At 34.0% G+C, this 20,836-nt stretch overlaps 4 protein-coding genes across 9 annotated transcripts; 3 read left to right on the top strand and 1 right to left on the bottom strand.

Moving 5' to 3' along the window:
• Positions 1–1,573: 1,573 nt before the first annotated feature.
• On the bottom strand, positions 1,574–3,010 carry LOC133689940 (uncharacterized). Its single transcript, XM_062110055.1, has 2 exons — positions 2,698–3,010; positions 1,574–2,525 (listed from the first exon to the last, which is right to left on the bottom strand). Exons 1-2 carry the CDS (start codon positions 2,845–2,847, stop codon positions 1,884–1,886), a joined length of 792 nt encoding a protein of 263 aa, XP_061966039.1. The 5' UTR covers positions 2,848–3,010; the 3' UTR covers positions 1,574–1,883.
• Positions 3,011–7,884: 4,874 nt separating this feature from the next.
• Positions 7,885–10,618, top strand: LOC133688833 (uncharacterized). Of its 2 annotated transcripts, XM_062108454.1 has the most exons (3): positions 7,930–7,971; positions 8,091–8,256; positions 8,349–10,618. In XM_062108454.1, the coding sequence occupies exon 3, from the start codon at positions 8,524–8,526 to the stop codon at positions 10,222–10,224; it is 1,701 nt and encodes a 566-aa protein (XP_061964438.1). In that variant the 5' UTR covers positions 7,930–7,971; positions 8,091–8,256; positions 8,349–8,523; the 3' UTR covers positions 10,225–10,618. The 2 variants fall into 2 exon arrangements, with proteins under 2 accessions (XP_061964437.1, XP_061964438.1); XM_062108453.1 differs by lacking the exon at positions 8,091–8,256 and having other exon boundaries at positions 7,885–7,971.
• A 2,179-nt stretch (positions 10,619–12,797) lies between these two features.
• LOC133689101 (uncharacterized) lies at positions 12,798–15,683 on the top strand. Of its 5 annotated transcripts, XM_062108842.1 has the most exons (4): positions 12,799–13,006; positions 13,124–13,290; positions 13,383–13,442; positions 13,570–15,683. In XM_062108842.1, the coding sequence occupies exon 4, from the start codon at positions 13,648–13,650 to the stop codon at positions 15,256–15,258; it is 1,611 nt and encodes a 536-aa protein (XP_061964826.1). In that variant the 5' UTR covers positions 12,799–13,006; positions 13,124–13,290; positions 13,383–13,442; positions 13,570–13,647; the 3' UTR covers positions 15,259–15,683. The 5 variants fall into 5 exon arrangements, with proteins under 5 accessions (XP_061964824.1, XP_061964823.1, XP_061964825.1 ...); XM_062108840.1 differs by having other exon boundaries at positions 12,798–13,006; positions 13,124–13,221; positions 13,383–15,683; XM_062108839.1 differs by having other exon boundaries at positions 12,798–13,006; positions 13,383–15,683.
• Positions 15,684–17,469: 1,786 nt separating this feature from the next.
• On the top strand, positions 17,470–20,264 carry LOC133688554 (pyrroline-5-carboxylate reductase). Its single transcript, XM_062108063.1, has 7 exons — positions 17,470–17,830; positions 17,916–17,964; positions 18,118–18,209; positions 18,353–18,425; positions 18,757–18,877; positions 19,062–19,167; positions 19,883–20,264. Exons 1-7 carry the CDS (start codon positions 17,621–17,623, stop codon positions 20,069–20,071), a joined length of 840 nt encoding a protein of 279 aa, XP_061964047.1. The 5' UTR covers positions 17,470–17,620; the 3' UTR covers positions 20,072–20,264.
• The last annotated feature ends 572 nt before the right edge of the window (positions 20,265–20,836 follow it).

Raw genomic sequence — 20,836 nt, 5'->3', positions numbered from 1 at the left:
TTTATTTTTTTTTAAGTTTTAAATTAATTTTTTTTTATGTTTTTAGATAGTTTAAATATATTTTTTTATAAAAAACATTTAAAAAATAAAAAAATATATATTATTTTGATATGTTTTTATTTTTTTAATGTAAAACATATATATCCATTCCTGTATTTTATTTTCTCCGCTGCTTATTGGGTTGTTTTGCTCCAGCTGAATTTTAATAGTATTTGGTTTTTATTTTGAAATAAAAAATAAAAACAATAAGGCATAAAAATATTTGATTATGAAGATAAATAGCTAGAGCATAGATATTTATTCTGTCTATTATACTACTATTCATCTCGTCTGGTCTCCTTTACCTCAGTTGTCTGTCTTTCAAAACCATTTTCTCCAGTAACTATGAATCTACTCTGCTTTCAGATTTTTAAGTGGATTGGGCCGTGCATCAACTGGAGCAAGTGATCTTGTTTTATCCACTGAAAAGGTAGCTAGGAAGCGAATGGCGTGGCCAAATGGGAACTATTGCTGGAATTTCTTTTGTTTCATGAGGGCTCTTGTCGTTGCCAGGTATCGCTTATATCAACATAAATTCTTCAAGGAGAACTATCTATGTATGGACATCAGTTCCATCGATCTTGTGTTGAGTGTTAGTACATCTTTTCGTACGCGAATCTCCCTGCTGGCCGCAAAGAAGAAGCTATGGCAACATTAAAAAGACTTGATCCAACAAGCCTGAATTTATGCTTACCCTACATTTCCCTAAAAAAATGAAGCCCCAAAGGCCAACCTCTGCTCATCAATCAAGATCTTACTTGGAGGGAAAATGGGCACTTCAAAGGTCGTTAATCGTGATGCTAACAGGTTTTGGCATTGGAATTATGTACTGCAGCATGCCGCCTTTAGCAGTAGGAAACTTGGACTAAAACATGTAATGAAGTGTTGTATTCAATGCTCTAGCTGAGATACCATCCTGTATAAATTTCCATTATCATAAGCAGATGGAACAGTAAAGGATCTCTTCTTGCATTCACTACATTAAGTGGCATATGCAGCACAATGTGTATCATGAACTGGAAGGGAGGGATACCAATTGGATTGGATCTGGTATCCTACTTCAGTGCCTTTACAGCTTTTATCATGCTAATGATCTGCACCTTGAAATTGTTTCCAACATGTGTTAGGAACACAGCCTCGTCGATATTGGTAAGACAAGAACTTGTACTTGGAGCTGTGTTTAGTACAGTTTTGATTTCTGCTGGGAGGAGTACCAAGGTTTTGTCATATGGAGTGTCTGGCTTGGTGATTTTGTATTATAGATTGTTTGTTTTCTGTTTGCCGGAGATAAGAGGTACGACGCTCTGTGTACCATAGATGAACAAGAAGAAAAAGACCAGCTAGCTATGTGATGGCTATAGAGAAAATTAATACCATTGACTTGGGCAAAAAGATCCGAGCAGAAATTCTGGGCTGTATGAGGTTACCACATCTTTGGTCCGGACCCCTGTGAACGGGTCACCATTCATCATAAAAGAAACGGAAATCACGGACTACTTCTTCAGTTTGGTGCATTGGAAAGAACTCGAAAATCAAACCAACAAAAGCTGAACAGAGAGATTTTCATTAAGGAAAACTGAACAACTGTGATCAAAGAAATGGAAACATATCAACTTTCAGTCTGAATTGAACGGGTCATCATTCATCATAAAAGAAACGGAAATCATGGACTACTTCTTCAGTTTGGTGCCTTGAATAGAACTCAAGAATCAAACCAACAAAAGCTGAGCAGAGAGCTTTTCATTGAGGAAAACTCAACAATTGTGTTCAAAGAAATGGAAACATATCAACTTTCAGTCTGAATTTATTTTTCAGCTACCTCGTTAACCATTTGATTTGCTATCTCATACATTTCCCACCTTGCCAATCTTCAGGTGAACAGGAAACTTGACAACTTTTTGGTCATGCCCATCTTCATTCCAGGCACGCTTGAAACTTTCAATCACATCATCTCTCAGTAGCTCCACACCCTTTGTCTTAGCTGTTTGATATGCAGACCATGACCTTATGTACGTAAAATACTCATCTAAATCCATCATCTTCTCTGTTACAAACTTGAATGGTCCGGTATTGTCAGTTCCTTCAACTGGTTCAAATGGAAAATCAATGCTCATATACTTGTTGTCGACCAATTTACGCTGCGGTTCCCAATAAGGATCAGAATCAATGGAGTAAAATGGATTGAAGACCGAGTCTACAGAGTCATTGACTTCAGGAATTGTGTAGCACCAAGCAGCAATGACTCCATGAGGTTTTTTGAGCACCCATTTTACTTGGTGGTAAAATGAAGGAAGATCAAACCAATGCATGGCTTGGGCAATAGTCACTAGATCAACACTAGATTGTGTTGACACAGTCTGTTCAAGCTCACCCATTGACATGACAGGAGAAGTCTGTTGGTATCTCACATTGGGAAGTTTTGGTGCAAATTCTAGCTGTTTTAGGCTCGTGTCCGTGCCTATTACATTCTTGTAAATCCCAGCTAGCTGAAAGAAACTTGTATTAGAACTTTACAAGGCTAAACAAAAAATACAATAAACATAAAATGCCATCCTAATGGCTTGTAATAATCACTTCCATGCCCTTAATTTTCATTAAAAAAAAAAAACCTGCTGTCAACAGAGAAATAAACAGAAGAGGGAGGATAAGAGAACTCACAGATCGAGCAGCTTGTCCACTTCCAGTGCCAACATCCCATACAAGGTCACGAGAGGGTGTTTTTGAGGCAATGAATTCGAACAATTCTTGTGGATAACTTGGCCTTGTCTCTGCATATTGTTTTGCTTGCTCAACGAACAATTCTGCCATTTCTTCCTTTTTTTGTGGGTTTGTTTTGCTCTTAAAAATACATGTGATTTGCTCGTCCTACTTCTACTCTTTATATAGCTTTCATTTTTCAAGTGTGGAATAATAAATAAATAAAATATGAGACTGCCGGAAGTCTAGGAAGGAAGGAACGAGGGAGTAACTGGGGGTGTGTTATCTATTTTTAACGGGCAGCCAATTTTGATGCTTCAATTGGGTTTGACGACGTTGATGAAAAAGGAAACAAAATTTGGTTTTACTACTTATTTTCTTAGTATAAACAAAAAGAAATAGAGGTTTCTTACTGGTTAATAACTTAGTTTAAGTAGTAATTTTAATTTTAATTTTAATTTTTTTTAAAATGATATTATTTTAATTTTTTTGTAAAATATTTTTTTTTTAAATTTAGATTAACCTTTTATTTCCATAAACTAGACATAATTAATCAAGTTTAACAGCTATCATGTACAAGTCTATCTGAAATTTAAATGAAAATTAATTCGGAGAGTTCTAAGTGTTAAATGAGGAATGTTGCTGACATATATGGTGACGAAGGCAAATAGGTGTTCAATTTTGTTCATGCAAGTAACTGTTATCTTATCTGTCACGGTGTGGTCTCGTCTTTTTGCCTCTGCCTATCACGGCAATTGCTTGGAAAACTCGTAGCAACACGGTGCCAGAAAAGGGGCTCCACAAAGGAGCAACATCTCTGGATGCAAAATCTAAAAATTATTTTTTATTTAAAAATATATTACGTTAATTTTTTTTAAAAAAATTTATTTTTAATGTAGCATATTAAACAATTAAAAAATATAAAAAAATTAATTTTAAAAAAAATCCAAATTTTTTTATAAATACAAATTGCAAAAACAAATAAAACTTGGGACTAAAAGGTTTGTTTTATCTGTGGTTTCAGGTTCGAGCCCTATGGTTGCTTATATGATGGCCACTGAAGATTTACATGGTCGTTAATTTCAGGATCCGTGGGATTAGTTGAGGTGCACGCAAGCTGATCCGAATACCCATATTAAACTAAAAAAGATTGCTCATGCTATCCATGGTCCAATATTTTATTTATTGTTATTAAACTTGGCTGGTCTACCAATAATAAGCCTGCTAGTTCTTCATCTAAGTTTGAATTTAAATTAAATTTTGTGGGATTTATTGAACTGTACAAATCAATTTAGTTTTTTTTTAATTTCAATTTAGTATTTTATTTTTTTAAAAAAATTATAAAATAATATCATCTTGAAATTGATTTGAATCAAATTGCCAAATCCATAAAATTGAAATAATTTTATTACCCTGTGCACATAAATGAGAATGAGATCATGGGTATATCCATCAAAATAGTCTGGTAGATCGAGATGAACAAACCACCAAGTCCATGGGTGTTGTCAAATTATGAACTTTTATTTTATGTTATTCTTAAAAATCCTTGTCCATTTTTTTTTATTTTTTTGAAGAATAATACCCAAAATAAGGTCTCATTGTCGTGAGCATATACATACCAAATCAACCCTAAAGTAAGAATCATGAAAAACATTAACATGCTAATCTTTGATTACAATCCTAATTTAATATATTTATCTATTCTCTACTTTTTTTTTAATGAAAACCAAAATTATATTTTACAACGGTCCACGATTATTTTGATGCATTTAATTAAGTGCTAACAACATAAAAAGATATGTGAAAAAGCAACAATAATAAAGAATAAGTATTTTAGAATCTATTTAGTATTATATTTAAGATATTTTTTAAAAGTTAAGAATATATGAAAATATATTTTTATATTTAATTTTAACATATTAAAATCATCAAAAAACATTAAAAAATATTAGCTTGATGAATTTTTAAAATAAATATAGTTTTAAAAAGTTAAATATACTTTTGAAAAGCACAAAATAAATAAATTAAAGAAACTGTCAGACTCTTAAATAATTTCTTGTACAGGCAATCAAATCATGACACAAAAGCTCTAAATTTTTGCACGATACCAATAAAATTAATATACACCAATCGCACTTGATAAATCATTATTTACCAATTAGTCTGTCATAATGTTTTAAGTTGAAAAAAAAGGCTTTGATGTGCAACTATATATATATATATATATATATTAACAAGGGTGTTCGGACCAACTTGTATATATCTTGATTAATTTTATGGGTCTTTAAATTAATAATTATATAAATTTTCAGTAGTCTTAAAATTTTTTCAATAATCTTAAAATTTTATAAAATTTAAACTGATAATTTTAAAAAAAAATTTAAAATCTCACTATTTAAATTATAACTGAAAATATTTCAACCTTCAGAGGAGCATCACTTTTACCGAATGGCAACAACACGTTGGTCTATTTTTTTTTTTCCCGTAAAATCAAAGGTTAGAGAATCAATTGACCTAGTTAGGAATCAAGACTGCTACCTTTTGACCCGCTCATAATGGGCATCTCCCGTTGCTCTTGGCTCTTTCACATCCAATAAGTGGTTTACAGAAAAAAAAGAAAAGAAGCCCTAATGTGTAAAAACGTAACCTGATCAACAGAATCAAATCTAAGAAATATTTAGGGAAGCTAAACGAATTTGCTGATAAGAACATGCATAATTTTTAATTTTAAATGTTGGAGTATATTTTACATGCTTTGTTTTATATGATATCAACTCTCTAAAACTAGTTGAGATTGTTTTTATATTTATATTTGACTATTAAATTAGACTAAAATTCTCTTTCTAGATTTGAGATATATACTATATAGTATCAATCAAAGTGGCAGAGAAGTTGTACCTTAAAATTAAAAAAATAATCCCACACCCTACAAGTAAATGACTGCATGAAGATAATAAAATAATCATGGATATATAAATGCTATCTCATGTTGTTTTTCATAAAAAATAATTTTTTTAATAATATTTAGCGTAATGTGATGAATATCTATGCAGGTGATATATTGTTGGGCAAATCATATCAATATGACATGAATGTCGTGCATTATAGAAGACATAATATGTATACCCTCGGTACAAAAAAATATATATAATATTGACCTTAGGGCAAGAATTTGGTGTGGAACAAGCAATATTAATGATGAATAGTAATTCTATCAAGATCACAAGTGTTTTGAGAATTGATTTTTGATCTAATTTATCTAAGTCTATTAAACGATAAAGACCAAAAAATGGTCAATGCCCTCGACATTGTGATGACTATAACTCAAGGACGAGTTCTTCCCAATCCATAGAAAATGATGTAGCCAAGTTTGTAGAGATTGGGGGGGTTATAAATAGTTAAAAATGAATCTATTTTAAACAAACTATGTGGATGACCTAACAAATACTTTAATAGACCAATGTAACATGTGTAGGTTTAAAAGAAGACCTAGTCACTCTAGACCGAGATAATTGCTAATAATAGAGATAACAATAGATTTGATTGTTGAATTGAGTTTATATTTTTACAAAGATTCTATAAGTTGTTTTTATTTTATTTTATTTTATGAAGAGCTACTTAATTTGTTACTCAACAAATTAATGGATGTCTCAAAATTAGACATAAAAGTTACTATTTGGGTCAGTTATTTGTCTATTTATTTTCAGATAATTTGTTTTATTTCAGATCTTGTGTTAATTTTATTTATGTGTTAGGATTCTAATTTTGTTTTATAGTCTTAATTGGTTTTTCTTGTCTATAAAAAACATCGTAAATCTTTTTAGAAAGTAGACTTGGTCATATTAATATTTAAGAAATAAAATGAAGTTGAAGATGATCAGTTATCTTGTGTTTTAACCCTATGCGTGTTTTCGTACTCTTTTTTTTTTGCTCTAGCAAGCTGCCTCTTTCTGTACCCTTATGCCAATATGGGATTTGCCTGTTGGTGTCCTAAGAATATAACCTCAGCTTTAACAAAGTAACTAGTGCCCACACTTTATCTAACAAAGTTGGGGTGGACAATGCGAGCCTCTGTGTCTTTATCTCTGATTCTCTTCCATGCATTTCACATGTTAGAGTCACTTTTGCCACAAGCAATCTCATGATTCTCATCTATCTTGATTACTTCTCGGTTCTTACTAGTTAGCATGCATGAATAGCCCTAGCTTTAGGGTTTAATTTTTCCACAAACGTACGTTAGTTCACCTTATCTGCAAGTATTCAATTTGCAGAATTCTTATGGCACACATTTTGTATTATAGAATAACTTTAGAACTCTCTGTTCTGCGGCTTCTGCCACTATCTCGCATCACTTCCGTAGCTAGTATCTTTAAGCTTTGGTATCTGTTTCTTCACGTTTTGTTTGCTGTCTTTAAGCTTTAGCATGTCTGTTCTTTAATTTGTGCTGCTTTCCTAAATCCAAACCTGAGCTTTAGTGCAAAGAATATAAAAAAGCATAGAAGCTTGATTTCCACATAATTACCTGCAATTCTTGTTTAGCTCTGCGGCAAAATAATGTCTTTCAGCATGTCTGTAAACTCTATATTTTCCTTTATTCCTCAAAACTTATTAACTTTAGCACTGTTTGGAGCCAAAATTTATTTATTTTTGTTTTAAATTAATTTTTTCATAGCATTTTTGGATAGTTTGGATGGATTGATGTCAAAAATAAAATTTTAAAAATAAAAAAAAATTTATTCTAATGTTTTTTCGAGTAAAAAATATTTTGAATAATAATCATTACGTACCACACTTTCAAATAACATCTTAGAAAAAGTTTTAGAAAATTTGAATAGTCAAATTTGGATTTATTGCAATTCAATCACATGAAAGACATAATATTTACACATACACACCAAATTTTATTGTTTTTTTATAATAGTTTAGAGTGTATTTGAAAACGCAGTTGAAACCGTATTTTTTAAAAATTTAAAATTTATTTTTTTATATTTTCAGAATATTTTAATATGATAGTATCAAAAATAATTTTTATTATTTTAATATATTTTTAAATAAAAAAATACTTTGGATTACAACCACTACCATACTCCAACTAAGATAATTTATAGATTCTCTAATGCTATTTAAAAAAAAAGAACATTTGCAACAGACAACAACTACTATAAATAGGAAGACTTGTCCTTTATTAATTCTTCATCGCTATAGTGTAATGGATGGTGATCAGTGGTGAGAAAGGTCAGTGAAATCTGTGAGAAATTCTGCGTTAGTAATGTTCTTAATTACTCTTCTATGATCTACTAATATTTTACATGATACTAATTTTCCCCGTTTTAATTTCTTTAATATTATTTCAGTACTAGAATTCCAACAAGCAAGGGATAGCTAGGTTTCCTGAAAAAACTTCTATCCACGTTCTGTTTGCGTGTGTGAATGACTGCATGAGATGCACTCGTATGCTAAACTAAAATTCTTGCACGACACAAACACGAGTCCGTAGATATATAATCTACGTATTAATACGTATGTATATATGTATGCATGTCTTCTTCTGTTATTGGTTCCCTTCTATGAACTTCTAAATCTTATCTTTAAGTGTGTGTTTGTGTGCGCAGAAAGCAAGCAGGGAGCGCTGAGCAGAAACAAGGAGCACAGCTTGGAACAAGGGGATCTTTCTTGTATCGAATCTAGTCTTTTACCGCTGTCCTTCAGCTATTATCAATATTTTTTTTATTAATCCTCCAACAATGGATAGTAGCCCTGTTTAGTAGTCTGTGATAGCTGATAACAATGGCCGAAATGCAGCTAAATGAAATAAGAGTTGATCCGTTGACGAACAGGCAGGAAGATCCTCTAAGCAACAGACCTGAGCGAGGGTCAAAGATGGCCATGTCAGAAATACAAGGTACCTCATCGCAAACAAATGAGCATTGTTTGTGTCTTAGCGGCATAATGAGAGGATTTGAAGAGGTTAAAACCAAGAAACAGTCAGGGCCAATGATTCCAAAGGTTCCAGATAATCTCAAGCATGAAAACAAGGAATGCTACAAGCCATCGGTGGTCTCAATTGGTCCTTATCACTATAAGGATCGTCAAAACAAGCTCCATGAGGCGGAGAAACTGAAGGTTCAGATGGCTCGTGAATTCGTCCTGTATAGTAAGAAAAACATAGAAATCTTATACAGCGAGGTTGCAAAGGTGGCAGAGAATGCAAAGAGATTTTACGAGGGGAGCTCAATAAGATGCTTTGATGATGAGCAATTCACGCGGATGATGTTTCTTGATGGTTGCTTTATTCTCCAATTCATCCGTTGTCTCAGTACTACTGACAATATTAAAAATATGAGTGATCAACAAATTATCCTTGTTAAGCAGGACCTGCTATTGTTGGAAAATCAGCTCCCTTTTCCAGTCTTGAAGTCATTGATGAGCTTGACGCCCGATGGAAATGATCATGGAATGAAAATCATCAATGATTTTCTCTCACTCCAAATTCTCCAACAAAGTAATCATCAACGACGTCCAGTGGTGCTCACTTGGCTTGTTAAAGGGTATCTCCTGTTACTTCTTATATATACTACAGTAGCTTACCCTTTCCATATTCTTCAAGGCTCAGAGGACTCCCTTTTTTTCTCCCCTCTTTTTGGCATCTTGGTTGCTGGCGTGATATTTGTTTGCCAAATGGTCGCCTCGTTTATGAGGTCACTCCTATGCGGAAACAAATGGCAGGCGGCAAAATATCATTGGCCCCCTCATCAAGACCCTGTCCATATTCTTGAACTTCTATACTCCATGTTCATACGTTCTCCAAAAGAAAAACATAAGCTGTCTCTAAGAAGCTGCTGTATTCATTACTTGTCTGAGTGTCTTGGGAATTTATTTCCTAAATCCAAGCCGGGAAAACGTGGCCACAATTTGTATTATTCTGCTAAGGATCTTCAGAAGGTGGGAATCTACTTTAAGCCTAGCAAGACAAACACTTTGATGGATGTCGAGTTCGTGTCATCAATTTTCTATGCAACATTGAAACTTCCTTCAATTACTATAGAAAAAGCAACCAGGTCCATGCTGTTGAACTTAGTGGCCTACGAAACAGCTGCTTTTCTCGATGATCTTTGGGTCACTTCTTATATATGCTTCATAGACTCGCTCATTAATGATGCTGAAGATGTGAAAGTGTTGAGGTCACAGGGCATACTTATCAATTATCTTGGACCTGACCAGAACGTAGCGGATCTCTTCAATCAAATCGGCTATTCCCGAGAACTTAATACTAATGTTTATAATGATGTTAAAGGAGAGATTAATCTTTCGTGTGATAGCATCTGGAAGAAATGGATAGCTGAGTGTCTGCAAAATTATTTTAGCAGTCCTTGGGCCTTTATTGCATTTGTTGCTGCAGCTACTGGCTTGGTTCTAACTGCCACTCAAACATACTATACATTGTATCCCTACAAGTCAAGTGATTCACCTATGTCAGTTGGAACCTGACAGATTAATTGTCCGTTCGTGGGCTCCAGTTCTGCCTGGTGGTTGACTATATTGCTAGAAAATAAGGTGATGTGGGCCATTGAGAAGTTCTACAACTAAATTAAGCCTTAATTACCAGTACAGTTTTCCTAAGAATGTTACGAGTGTGGTACATCGTGTGCTAAATCAGCTTGTTAAGAGTATCTTTTATTGATTTTTTTTAAAATTTTTATTTTGCTTTAGGGCTTCGCAATTGTTGGGATTGTTTGTGTGGCTTGTTTTAAAGCTAGCGTGTATTGAGTTACAACCTTCTCACCACATCCAAGAGAATCCAAAGCTTGTTTGCTAGTTTTTCACTTTGGTTTGGGACTTAAAGTGTAACTCACCTTTCCAGCTATGAAGATTATTTCTTGTCTGGGATCGAGTGCAGTGATGAGTTTACGAGGAAGAGTTTGCAATTCTTGTAATTATATATATATATATATACACACACACACACACACACACACACACACACACACAACATAAATAATTATGAAACCCATATGAGATAGAAGAATATATGTTGCTTGTGGAGCAAAATTCTATAATTTTGAAACCCATATGAGATAGAAGAATAGACTATTCTCTTCTTTCTTTTTCTAAAATATTTTCATCAGAAGATGTTAAAGATGGATTTTAATTTCATATTTATTCGAACCAATTCATATGCTCTGGTCACTTTTAATAATAAGATTTCATCCAAAAATGTAAATTTACTGTCATGTGCTTCTTCATGGATGTCTGGTAATTAATCATGCATGTAAGCGTATAATTAGTGATTTGACAGCAAAAGCAATAAGAAATCAAGTATATATAGAATAGTATCTCCAAGGTTAATTACATGGTATGATTGATTAGCTGATGTTTCAAATTTAAATGCTGATTCATTGGAAGCATAGAAAGCAATACCCCGGCTTCCATTAATAAAAGAACACAACTTCCTGCAATATTCAGAATAAACTTCGTAGCTATACAGACGTTGCCTCCCCTGAAGAAAACAAAGGAATATGATAGTTTTATTCAATAGGAGAAACTTCTGTTACAACAGGACATCTACATACAAGGCGGAGATCTGATGAGAAAGATGCTAACTATCAATCTCCTATAATCCTGGTATATCAAAATCTATCTATTCGTACTAATAATTGTCCTATCAATTGTTTACATAACAGTAGTAATATGAATTAGAAACATTGTAGTGATCAGAAGTAAGAATATAGAAGACGTACAATATAGGATCCACTGCAACTTTCCTTAGCTGCTGCAATACTATAAGAACTGCACTACCCTGGGAGATATATAATGTAAGAGAAAATATAGCAGTTTCCCCTTCAATACTCCCCCTCACGTCAGATCAAAGGGATTTAATTGATTCAAGCTTGGATAGCTGACGATGAATGTAAGGCTGAAGTCAGAATCTTTATAAACACATCAGCTAATTGGTTATGCCTATAAATATAATATGATTTAATAATTTACAACTGAACTTGTAATATGAATTTGTTTCCTAATCTAAGTTGGTTTTTCTGGTCTAAAAAAACACTGTAAATCTCGAGTTAGTTGGTTATATTAATATTTAAGAAATAAAATAAAGTTGAAGAGTTATCTTGTGTTTTAACCCTATGCGTGTTTTCATGCTATGGGTTTTTTTGTTTTTTTTTTTTAGCTTTAGCTAGCAATCTGCCTTTTTCTGTACCCTTACGCCAATATGGGATTTGCCGGTTGGTGTCCTAAAAATATAACCTCAGCTTTAACAAAGTAAATAAATACTAATTAAATAATAACTTGATCCCTATTATTGCCCACACTTTATCTATCAAAGTTGGGGTGGACAATGCTAGCTGTGTATCTTTATCTCTTCCATGCATTTCGCATGTTAGCCTGCAGAACTGATCAAATCGGGTTAGTCACTTTTGCCTCAAGCAATCTTATCTATCTTGATTTCTTCTCGGTTCTTACTAGCTAGCATTCGCGCATGAATAGCTCTAGCTTTAGGGTTTAATTTTTCCACAAACGTACGTTAGTTCACCTTATCTGCAAGTATTCAATTTGCAGAATTCTTACGGCACGCATTTTGTATTATAGAATAACTTTAGATCTCTCTGTTCTGCCACTATCTCGCATCACTTCCGTAGTATCTTTAAGCTTTAGTATCTGTTTCTTCAATTTTTGGTTGCTGAAGCTTTAGCATGTCTGTTCTTTAATTTGTGCTGCTTTCTTAAATCCAAACCTGAGCTTTAGTGCAAAGAATATAAAAAAGCATAGAAGCTTGATTTCCACATAACCTACAATTCTTGTTTACTGGTGTTAAACTTTGATTACTACTCTGCGGAAAAATAATGTCTTTCAGCATGTCTGTAAACTCTATATTTTCCTTTATTCTTTTCTACTCAAAACTTATTAACTTTAGGCACCATGCATCTAGTTTCAAACTGTTTTTTATTAAAATTTGATTTTTTTTATTTTAAATTAATTTTTTCATTGTATTTTTTAATTGTTTTGATGTTTTAATATCAAAAGTAATTTTTTTTTAAAATAATTTTTTGATGATTTTTCTCGAAAAAACAAACTTGTAAATAACATTTTAGACAAGGTTTTAGAAGATTTGAATAGTCGGATGTGAATTTATTGCAATTGAACCACATGAAAGGCATAGCTAACACACTTTGCAACCGACAGCAACCATTATAAATAGGAAGACTTGTCCTTTATTAATTCTTCATCGCTAGAGTGTAATGGATGGTGATCAGTGGTGAGAAAGGTCAGTGAAATTTGTGAAAATTTCTGCGTTAGTATTGTTCTTAATTACTCTTCTATTCTACTAATATTTTACATGATGCTAATTTTCCCCGTTTTAATTTCTTTAATATTATTTCAGTAGAATTCCAACAAGCAAGGGATAGCTAGGTTTCCTGGAAAAACTTCTATCCACGTTCTGTTTGTGCGCGCGCGCGCATGACTGCATGAGATGCACTAGTATGCTAAACTAAAATTCTTGCACGACACAAACACGAGTCCGTAGATATATAGTCTACATATTAATACGTATGTATATATGTATGCATGTCTTCTTCTGTTATTGGTTCCCTTCTCTGAACTTCTAAATCTTATCTTTAAATGTGTGTTTGAGTGCGCAGAAAGCAAGGGAGCGCTGAGCAGAAACAAGGAGCACGGCTTGGAACAAGGGGATCTTTCTTGTATCGAATCTAGTCTTTTACTGCTGTCCTTCAGCTATTATCAATATTTTTTTTATTAATCCTCCAACAATGGATAGTAGCCCAGTTTAGTAGTCTGTGATAGCTGATAACAATGGCCGAAATGCAGCTAAATGAAATAAGAGTTGATCCGTTGACGAACAGGCAGGAAGATCCTCTAAGCAACAGACCTGAACAAGGGTCAAAGATGGCCATGTCAGAAATACAAGGTACCTCATCGCAAACAAATGAGCGTTCTTTGTGGCTTAGCGGCATAGTGAGAGGAGTTGAAGGGGCTAAAACCAAGCAACGGTACTCAGGGCCAATGATTCCAAAGGTTCCAGATAAACTCAAGCATGAAAACAAGGAATGCTACAAGCCATCGGTGGTCTCAATTGGTCCTTATCACTATCAGGATCGTCAAAACAAGCTCCATGAGGGGGAGAAACTGAAGGTTCAGATGGCTCATGAATTCGTCCTGGATAGTAAGATTAAAGACATAGAAATCTTATACACTGAGGTTGCAAAGGTGGCAGAGAATGCAAAGAGATTTTACGAGGGGAGCTCAATAAGTTGCTTTGATGATGAGCAATTCACGCGGATGATGTTTCTTGATGGTTGCTTTATTCTCCAATTCATCCGTGGTGTCATGGACAATAAATTGGATATGAGTGATCAACAAATTATCCTTGTTAAGCAGGACCTCCTATTGTTGGAAAATCAACTCCCTTTTTCAGTCTTGAAGTCATTGATGAGCTTGAAGAACGATGGAGATGATCGTGGAAAGGAAATCAATATCAATGATTTTCTTTTAGTCCAGATTCTCCAACAAAGTGATCAACGACGTCCAGTGTGGGTGCTCTCTTGGCTTGTTAAAGGGTATCTCCTGTTACTTCTTATATATACTTCAGTAGTTTACCCTTTCCATATTCTTCAAGGCAAGGACTCCTTTTTTTTCTCCCCTCTTTTTGGCATCTTGGTTGCTGGCGTGATTTTTGTTTGCAAAATGGTCGCCTCGCTTATGAGGTCACTCCTATGCGGAAACAAATGGCAGGCGGCGAAATATCATTGGCCCCCTCATCAAGAGCCTGCTCATATTCTTGAACTTCTATACTCCATGTTCATACGTTCTCAAAAAGAAAAACATAAGCTGTCTCTAAGAAGCTGCTGTATTTATGACTTGCCTGAGCGTCTTAGGAATTTATTTCCTAAATCCAAGCTGGGCAAACGTGGCCACAATTTGTATTATTCTGCTAAGGATCTTCAGAAGGTGGGAATCCACTTTAAGCCTAGCAAGACAAGCACTTTGATGGATGTCAAGTTCGTGTCATCAATTTTCTATGCAACATTGAAAATTCCTTCAATTACTATAGAAATGGCAACCAGGTCCATGCTGTTGAACTTAGTGGCCTACGAAACAGCTGCTTTTCTCGATGATCTTTGGGTCACCTCTTATATATGCTTCATAGACTCGCTCATTGATGATGCTGAAGATGTGAAAGTGTTGAGGTCAAAGGGCATACTTATCAATTATCTTGGACCTGACCAGAAGGTAGCGGATCTCTTCAATCAAATTGGCCGTTCCCTAGAAACTAACACTAATATTGTTTATGATGATGTTAAAAGAAAGATTAATGTTTCGTGTGATAGCACCTGGAAGAAATGGATAGCTGAGTGGCAACAAACTTATTTTAGCAGTCCTTGGGCCTTTATTGCATTTGTTGCTGCAGCTGCTGTCTTGGTTCTAACTGCCACTCAGACATACTATACAGTGTATCCCTACAAGTCAAGTGATTCACCTATGTCAGTTGGAACCTGACAGGTTGTCCGTTCGTGGGCTCCAGTTCTGCCTGGTGGTTTGACTATTGCTAGAAAATAAGGTGATATGGGCCATTGAGAAGTTCTACAACTAAATCAAGCCTTAATTACCAGTACAGTTTTCCTAAGAATGTTTCGATAAGCTTGTTAAGAGTATCTTTTATTGATTTTTTTTTTATTTTGAATTTTGCTTTAGGGCTTTGCAATTGTTGGGATTTTTTGTGGCTAAAATTGTTTGTGTGGCTTGTTTTAAAGCTAGCTTGTATTGAGTTACATCCTTCTCACCACATCCAAGAGAATCCAAAGCTTGTTTGCTAGTTTTTCACTTTGGTTTGGGACTTAAAGTGTAACTCACCTTTCCAGCATGAAGATTATTTCTTGTCTGGGATCGAGTGCAGTGATGAGTTTACGAGGAAGAGTTTGTAATTCTTGTAATTACACACACACACACACACACACACACACACAACATATATAATTATGAAACCCATATGAGATAGAAGAATAGACTATTCTCTTCTTTCTTTTTCTAAAATATTTTCATCAGAAGATGTTAAAGCTGGATATTAATTCCATATTTATTCGAACCAATTCATATGCTCTGGTCACTTTTAATAATAAGATTTCATCCAAAAATGTAAATTTACTGTGATGTGCTTCTTCATGGATGTCTGGTAATTAATCATGAATGTAAGCGTATAGTTAGTGATTTGACAGCAAAAGCAATAAGAAATCAAGTATATATAGAATAGTATCTCCAAGGTTAATTACATGGTATGATTGATTAGCTGATGTTTCAAATTTAAATGCTGATTCATTGGAAGCATAGAAAGCAATACCCCGGCTTCCATTAATAAAAGAACACAACTTCCTGCAATATTCAGAATAAACTTCGTAGCTATACAGACGTTGCCTCCCCTGAAGAAAACAAAGGAATATGATAGTTTTATTCAATAGGAGAAACTTCTGTTACAACAGGACATCTACATACAAGGCGGAGATCTGATGAGAAAGATGCTAACTATCAATCTCCTATAATCCTGGTATATCAAAATCTATCTAGTCGTACTAATAATTGTCCTATCAATTGTTTACATAACAGTAGTAATATGAATTAGAAACATTGTAGTGATCAGAAGTAAGAATATAGAAGACGTACAATATAGGATCCACTGCAACTTTCCTTAGCTGCTGCAATACTATAAGAACTGCACTACCCTGGGAGATATATAATGTAAGAGAAAATATAGCAGTTTCCCCTTCAATACTCCCCCTCACGTCAGATCAAAGGGATTTAATTGATTCAAGCTTGGATAGCTGACGATGAATGTAAGGCTGAAGTCAGAATCTTTATAAACACATCAGCTAATTGGTTATGCCTATAAATATAATATGGTTTGATACATGTAACTGAACTTGTTAACGAATAAAATGAAAATCAACATTTTTACAAAACAAAGACATTGGAATACTGCTTGAAAATCCCAGTTCTAACAAAAGATCTTTAAGCCAAATTAATTCACAAGCTGCTGATGTCGCATGATATTCAATTTTAGCACTAGAACATGTAACGACATGTTGTTTCTGGCTATGTCAGGAAATCAAATTACCATCAACAAAAAACCACCATTATTAGTCAAAATAATCTCACGTCCAACAAAACCCTTTAGGGAGTGCAAAATTCGATTGACAAAGCTCAAATAAAAGACTATGAAAGCAATGCATGAACTGACTAATAAAACTAATTGCGCAAGTGATATTGTGCTGTGTAATAGTAATATAAATGGGTTTATCAACAAGATGTTGATAACGATTGGTGAAAATAAGAGAGAAAAGTTAGCAGCGAAGAGGTTTTTTTTTAGAGTCTCACCACAATTATTTTTTAAAGTTTTTTTTGTTTGAAAATAAATTAAAATAATATATTTTTTTATTATTTTTTATATTAATATATCAAAATAATAATTTTTTTTAAAAAATTAATTTTATAAAAAAATTAGTTTTATAAAAAAAATTAATTTTAAAAAAAATATGATTTCCAAATCCGGTATAAATCATAAGAAAGTCAAACCTTAGTCTCTCCTAATTAAATTATACTTTCTTCAAAATATATTTTGATTGAGAAGACAGTTTAAAATAAGGATTTGGTTAAAAAATAATAATAATTAAAAAAAACAAAAAATAGTAAATCCAACCCAAACCCATCAAGCCACTTATGGGAGCCTAAAAACAGCCGCCCATCAAGACTTTGCTCGTAACTCGACAAATCTGCTCGCACACAGTACATATAGCAGAAGACTTTTCATTCGTCTCAGCTTCAGTAAACATCAGCCTCGTATCAGAGATCCAATAACAAGAACAAGAAAATGGAGGCGACACAGTTCTTAGCTATACAAACAGAGACATACAAGTTGGGTTTTATTGGAGCAGGTAAAATGGCAGAGAGTATTGCTAAAGGAGCTGTTCAATCTGGGTTTTTGCCGCCTCCTCGTATCTCTACATCAATTCACTCCAATCCTGCTCGCCGTCTCGCTTTTGACTCTCTTGGGGTCAAAGTTCTCCCTCAGAATCGCAATGTAATTGGAAAAAATATATTCTTTATTTAACTTCTTGATTAGTGATTAATTACTTATTTTTTTATTGGTGTTGTGGTATTTGCAGGTTGTTGAAGAGAGTGATGTGGTGATTTTCTCCGTCAAACCACAAGTTGGTAGGATTTTTTTTTTAGTGAAAAATTAAACTCTATGCGCTAAATATGTTTTCGATGATGATTTTTTGTGGCTATTTTAGGAAAGTTGTGATTTTTTATGGGTTACTAATTATGTTGTTAATGATTATTTCTTTTGGGGTTTGTGTGGTGCAGTGAGAGATGTTGTTTTGGAATTAAGGCCATTGCTAACGAAGGACAAGCTTTTGGTTTCAATTGCGGCTGGAACAAAATTGAAAGATTTGCAGGTATATTTGTTTTCTCACATTTTTAGAAATTGTTGCTATGCTTGTTTTATTTGGAAATTTATCTGTTCTTGGCCATCTTTAAATTTTTTTGGATGTCTAATATTTGTTTTCTAATTGAAGTAGAACATTTTTGTTTAGTTTAGGAATGGGCTGGTCATAGCCGATTTATCAGAGTGGTGCCTAATACTCCTTCAGCTGTTGGTGAGGCAGCTTCAGGTAAAATTGTTTTATTTATTTATTTATGATTCTTACTGATTGAGCAACATCACACATGTTATTGCATTAAAGAATACTGTGTTCAATGCTATATATTACCGAATCATGAACCACGTTATGTTGGTCTTATTTTGTCTTCATGATCAACTTAGCAGCTGAAAGATTTTGCCTTTTTTTGTTGCTCAGAATGTTCATTCATTTCTTTGTGTGATAATATGCACCTTTCAACTCTTCAAGTCCCGCTGCAGTTCATGTTTGTGATCAATTATTTACATATTAAGTTTGTAGCAATTTGGAAGAAGTGGTTTTAATTTGCCTGTTTCTTGGATAGTTATGTGCTTGGGTGGAGCTGCAACTGAAGAAGATGGAGAACTGGTAGCTAAATTGTTTGGATCGGTTGGCAAGATATGGAGAGCTGACGAGAAATTGTTTGATGCAATTGTTGGCCTAAGGTATGATGTTTCTGCAGAGGGTAATAACATACTGATTTAGTTAATATCTTGAGAAAGGCTCTAAATCAATCAAGTGGCATGCACTAATTTCTGTTGCTTTACACATGTTTTTCTATTTAAATTAATAGAGATTGTATAATTGGATTCTGCTATAGTGTAACTCTCTTCCTGCGTTCATGATCAGTGGAAGTGGCCCAGCTTACATATACCTAGCAATTGAAGCTTTGGCTGATGGAGGAGTGGCTGCAGGTCTACCACGAGAACTTGCAATGGGCCTAGCCTCTCAAACTGTAAGTCATTTATTTGAGATGGCTATTGCTGTTCACAGAGATTCAATTTAGTATTTGAACTGTATCTTATTACACAAATTCACTTGCTGTAGACTCACTGAATAGAACAGAAAATAGGAAAAAAATTGGAGCCTTTGATGTTGTTTTAGACCAATGCAGCAACTGCGTATTAGGATTAGCAAGTTTGAATTTCTGATGTTTTAAAGCTCTGGATTTCATCAAGATTCTGCTGATGAAACGATAATCCTCTAGTGCTTAATTTACTAAAACGTAAAATTCAAACATAGAATGAAAATGAATAGGCAAACAATGTGTCCTTTGAAAACTAGTTGTTGTGACATCAATTTTCTTATTGAATTATTGTTTAGGGTGAATGATCTGGAGTTGTATGTAAAGACTAGATATGACTACTCTGGACAATGCGCATGATAAAGAATTCACTGTCATTCCATTTATAAACTATTTAAGGCATCAAAAATAGTAAATCAACGTTCACTGAGTAATCCCTTGTTTAGTGGATTTTAGTAAGCTACTGCTTCTTGTACCTAAAATGGAAGCAGGGACAGTTTGCTTCCTGTTTTGAGCAGTCGTTGGATTAGTCATGAGTACATCTGTGGGGTATCCAATTCTCTTTGGAACCTTAAAGCATCAGGAGATCTACGCTCTTCTTTTAGTATGTTGCGTGAGTTGTTGAATTTTTTTGTTTCTTCTGCAGGTTCTAGGGGCAGCATCTATGGCCTCTAAAACTGGGAAGCATCCTGGTCAACTTAAAGATGACGTTGCTTCACCTGGGGGGACAACTATTGCTGGTATTCATGAATTGGAGAAGGGTGGATTTCGTGGAACACTAATGAATGCTGTTGTTGCTGCTGCAAAGCGCAGCCGAGAACTTTCCCAGAGCTAAGATTTATTATTTTAGTTTCGTTTCTTTTATCACAGGCTAGGACTGTGGCAACAGAATCTTTTCCAGTTATTCAGTTTTTTTCCTATTTTTTTTATCAACCGCCGAGTAGTTTGTCAGTATTTTTTAAAATTGAATGGATGAGCTATTGGCCATAATTTTTCTTGCTTATGGCCAAGTGAAATTATTTAGACTATTATAGTCTCATCGTGTTCTTGGCTACAATTTGGCTTGCCAATTTAAGGAAACCTTTTAGCATGCAAATTAAAGCTTTCATGAGAAGCATTAATTTTCTCTTGGTCTTGTGTTTAATGCTATAGTGAAATAGAAGTTGGAACTTGTTATATTAAATTCGGATAGAACTACTTTAGTTTGTGATGCCAAGGGGCAAGCTGTCACACTTGGGCTCTTTTGGTCAGGCATAGGGACTAGTTATAAATATAGCTTACCAAACAACAAAGCTACGCATCTTGTATCTGATCCGTCTACCATATTACCCATTTCTTGAATTTGAAACTACTGCTAGGCAGACGTAAGCTAACTTGTTCATGGGCAACGTCAGTTCTTAAAATAGAGTTGATTCTTTGCTTTGAATCCCCTTGTGCCATGTGAGATTTCATGGAGTTGTTGAAAAGCTAAGGACACTTGTTGATTCTCACGAGGACGAAAATTTCTAAGCTTATTTAGCGCTTCAGAAATTGAAAAAAAAAAAAAAACAGAAAATATATAAAGCAAATACAACTCCATCTAAAGATTGAAGAAGAGAGA

This window comes from Populus nigra, chromosome 3, assembly GCF_951802175.1.
Source record: "Populus nigra chromosome 3, ddPopNigr1.1, whole genome shotgun sequence".
NCBI lineage: Eukaryota > Viridiplantae > Streptophyta > Magnoliopsida > Malpighiales > Salicaceae > Populus > Populus nigra.
The sequence above is the reverse complement of the archived record's forward strand: the minus strand, read 5'-3'. Positions and strand labels throughout refer to the sequence as shown.

What these genes read in the sequence shown, in the direction of transcription:
- LOC133689940 (XM_062110055.1), bottom strand. Translation starts at nt 2,847, where the DNA reads ATGGCAGAATTGTTCGTTGAGCAAGCAAAACAATATGCAGAGACAAGG. An exon ending in GTGGACAAGCTGCTCGATCT is followed by an intron (nt 2,526 to 2,697) that starts GTGAGTTCTCTT and finishes AGTTTCTTTCAG; the next exon opens with CTAGCTGGGATTTACAAGAA.
- LOC133688833 (XM_062108453.1), top strand. Translation starts at nt 8,524, where the DNA reads ATGGCCGAAATGCAGCTAAATGAAATAAGAGTTGATCCGTTGACGAAC.
- LOC133689101 (XM_062108841.1), top strand. Translation starts at nt 13,555, where the DNA reads ATGGCCGAAATGCAGCTAAATGAAATAAGAGTTGATCCGTTGACGAAC.
- LOC133688554 (XM_062108063.1), top strand. Translation starts at nt 17,621, where the DNA reads ATGGAGGCGACACAGTTCTTAGCTATACAAACAGAGACATACAAGTTG. An exon ending in TTCTCCCTCAGAATCGCAAT is followed by an intron (nt 17,831 to 17,915) that starts GTAATTGGAAAA and finishes TGGTATTTGCAG; the next exon opens with GTTGTTGAAGAGAGTGATGT. An exon ending in GATGCAATTGTTGGCCTAAG is followed by an intron (nt 18,878 to 19,061) that starts GTATGATGTTTC and finishes GTTCATGATCAG; the next exon opens with TGGAAGTGGCCCAGCTTACA.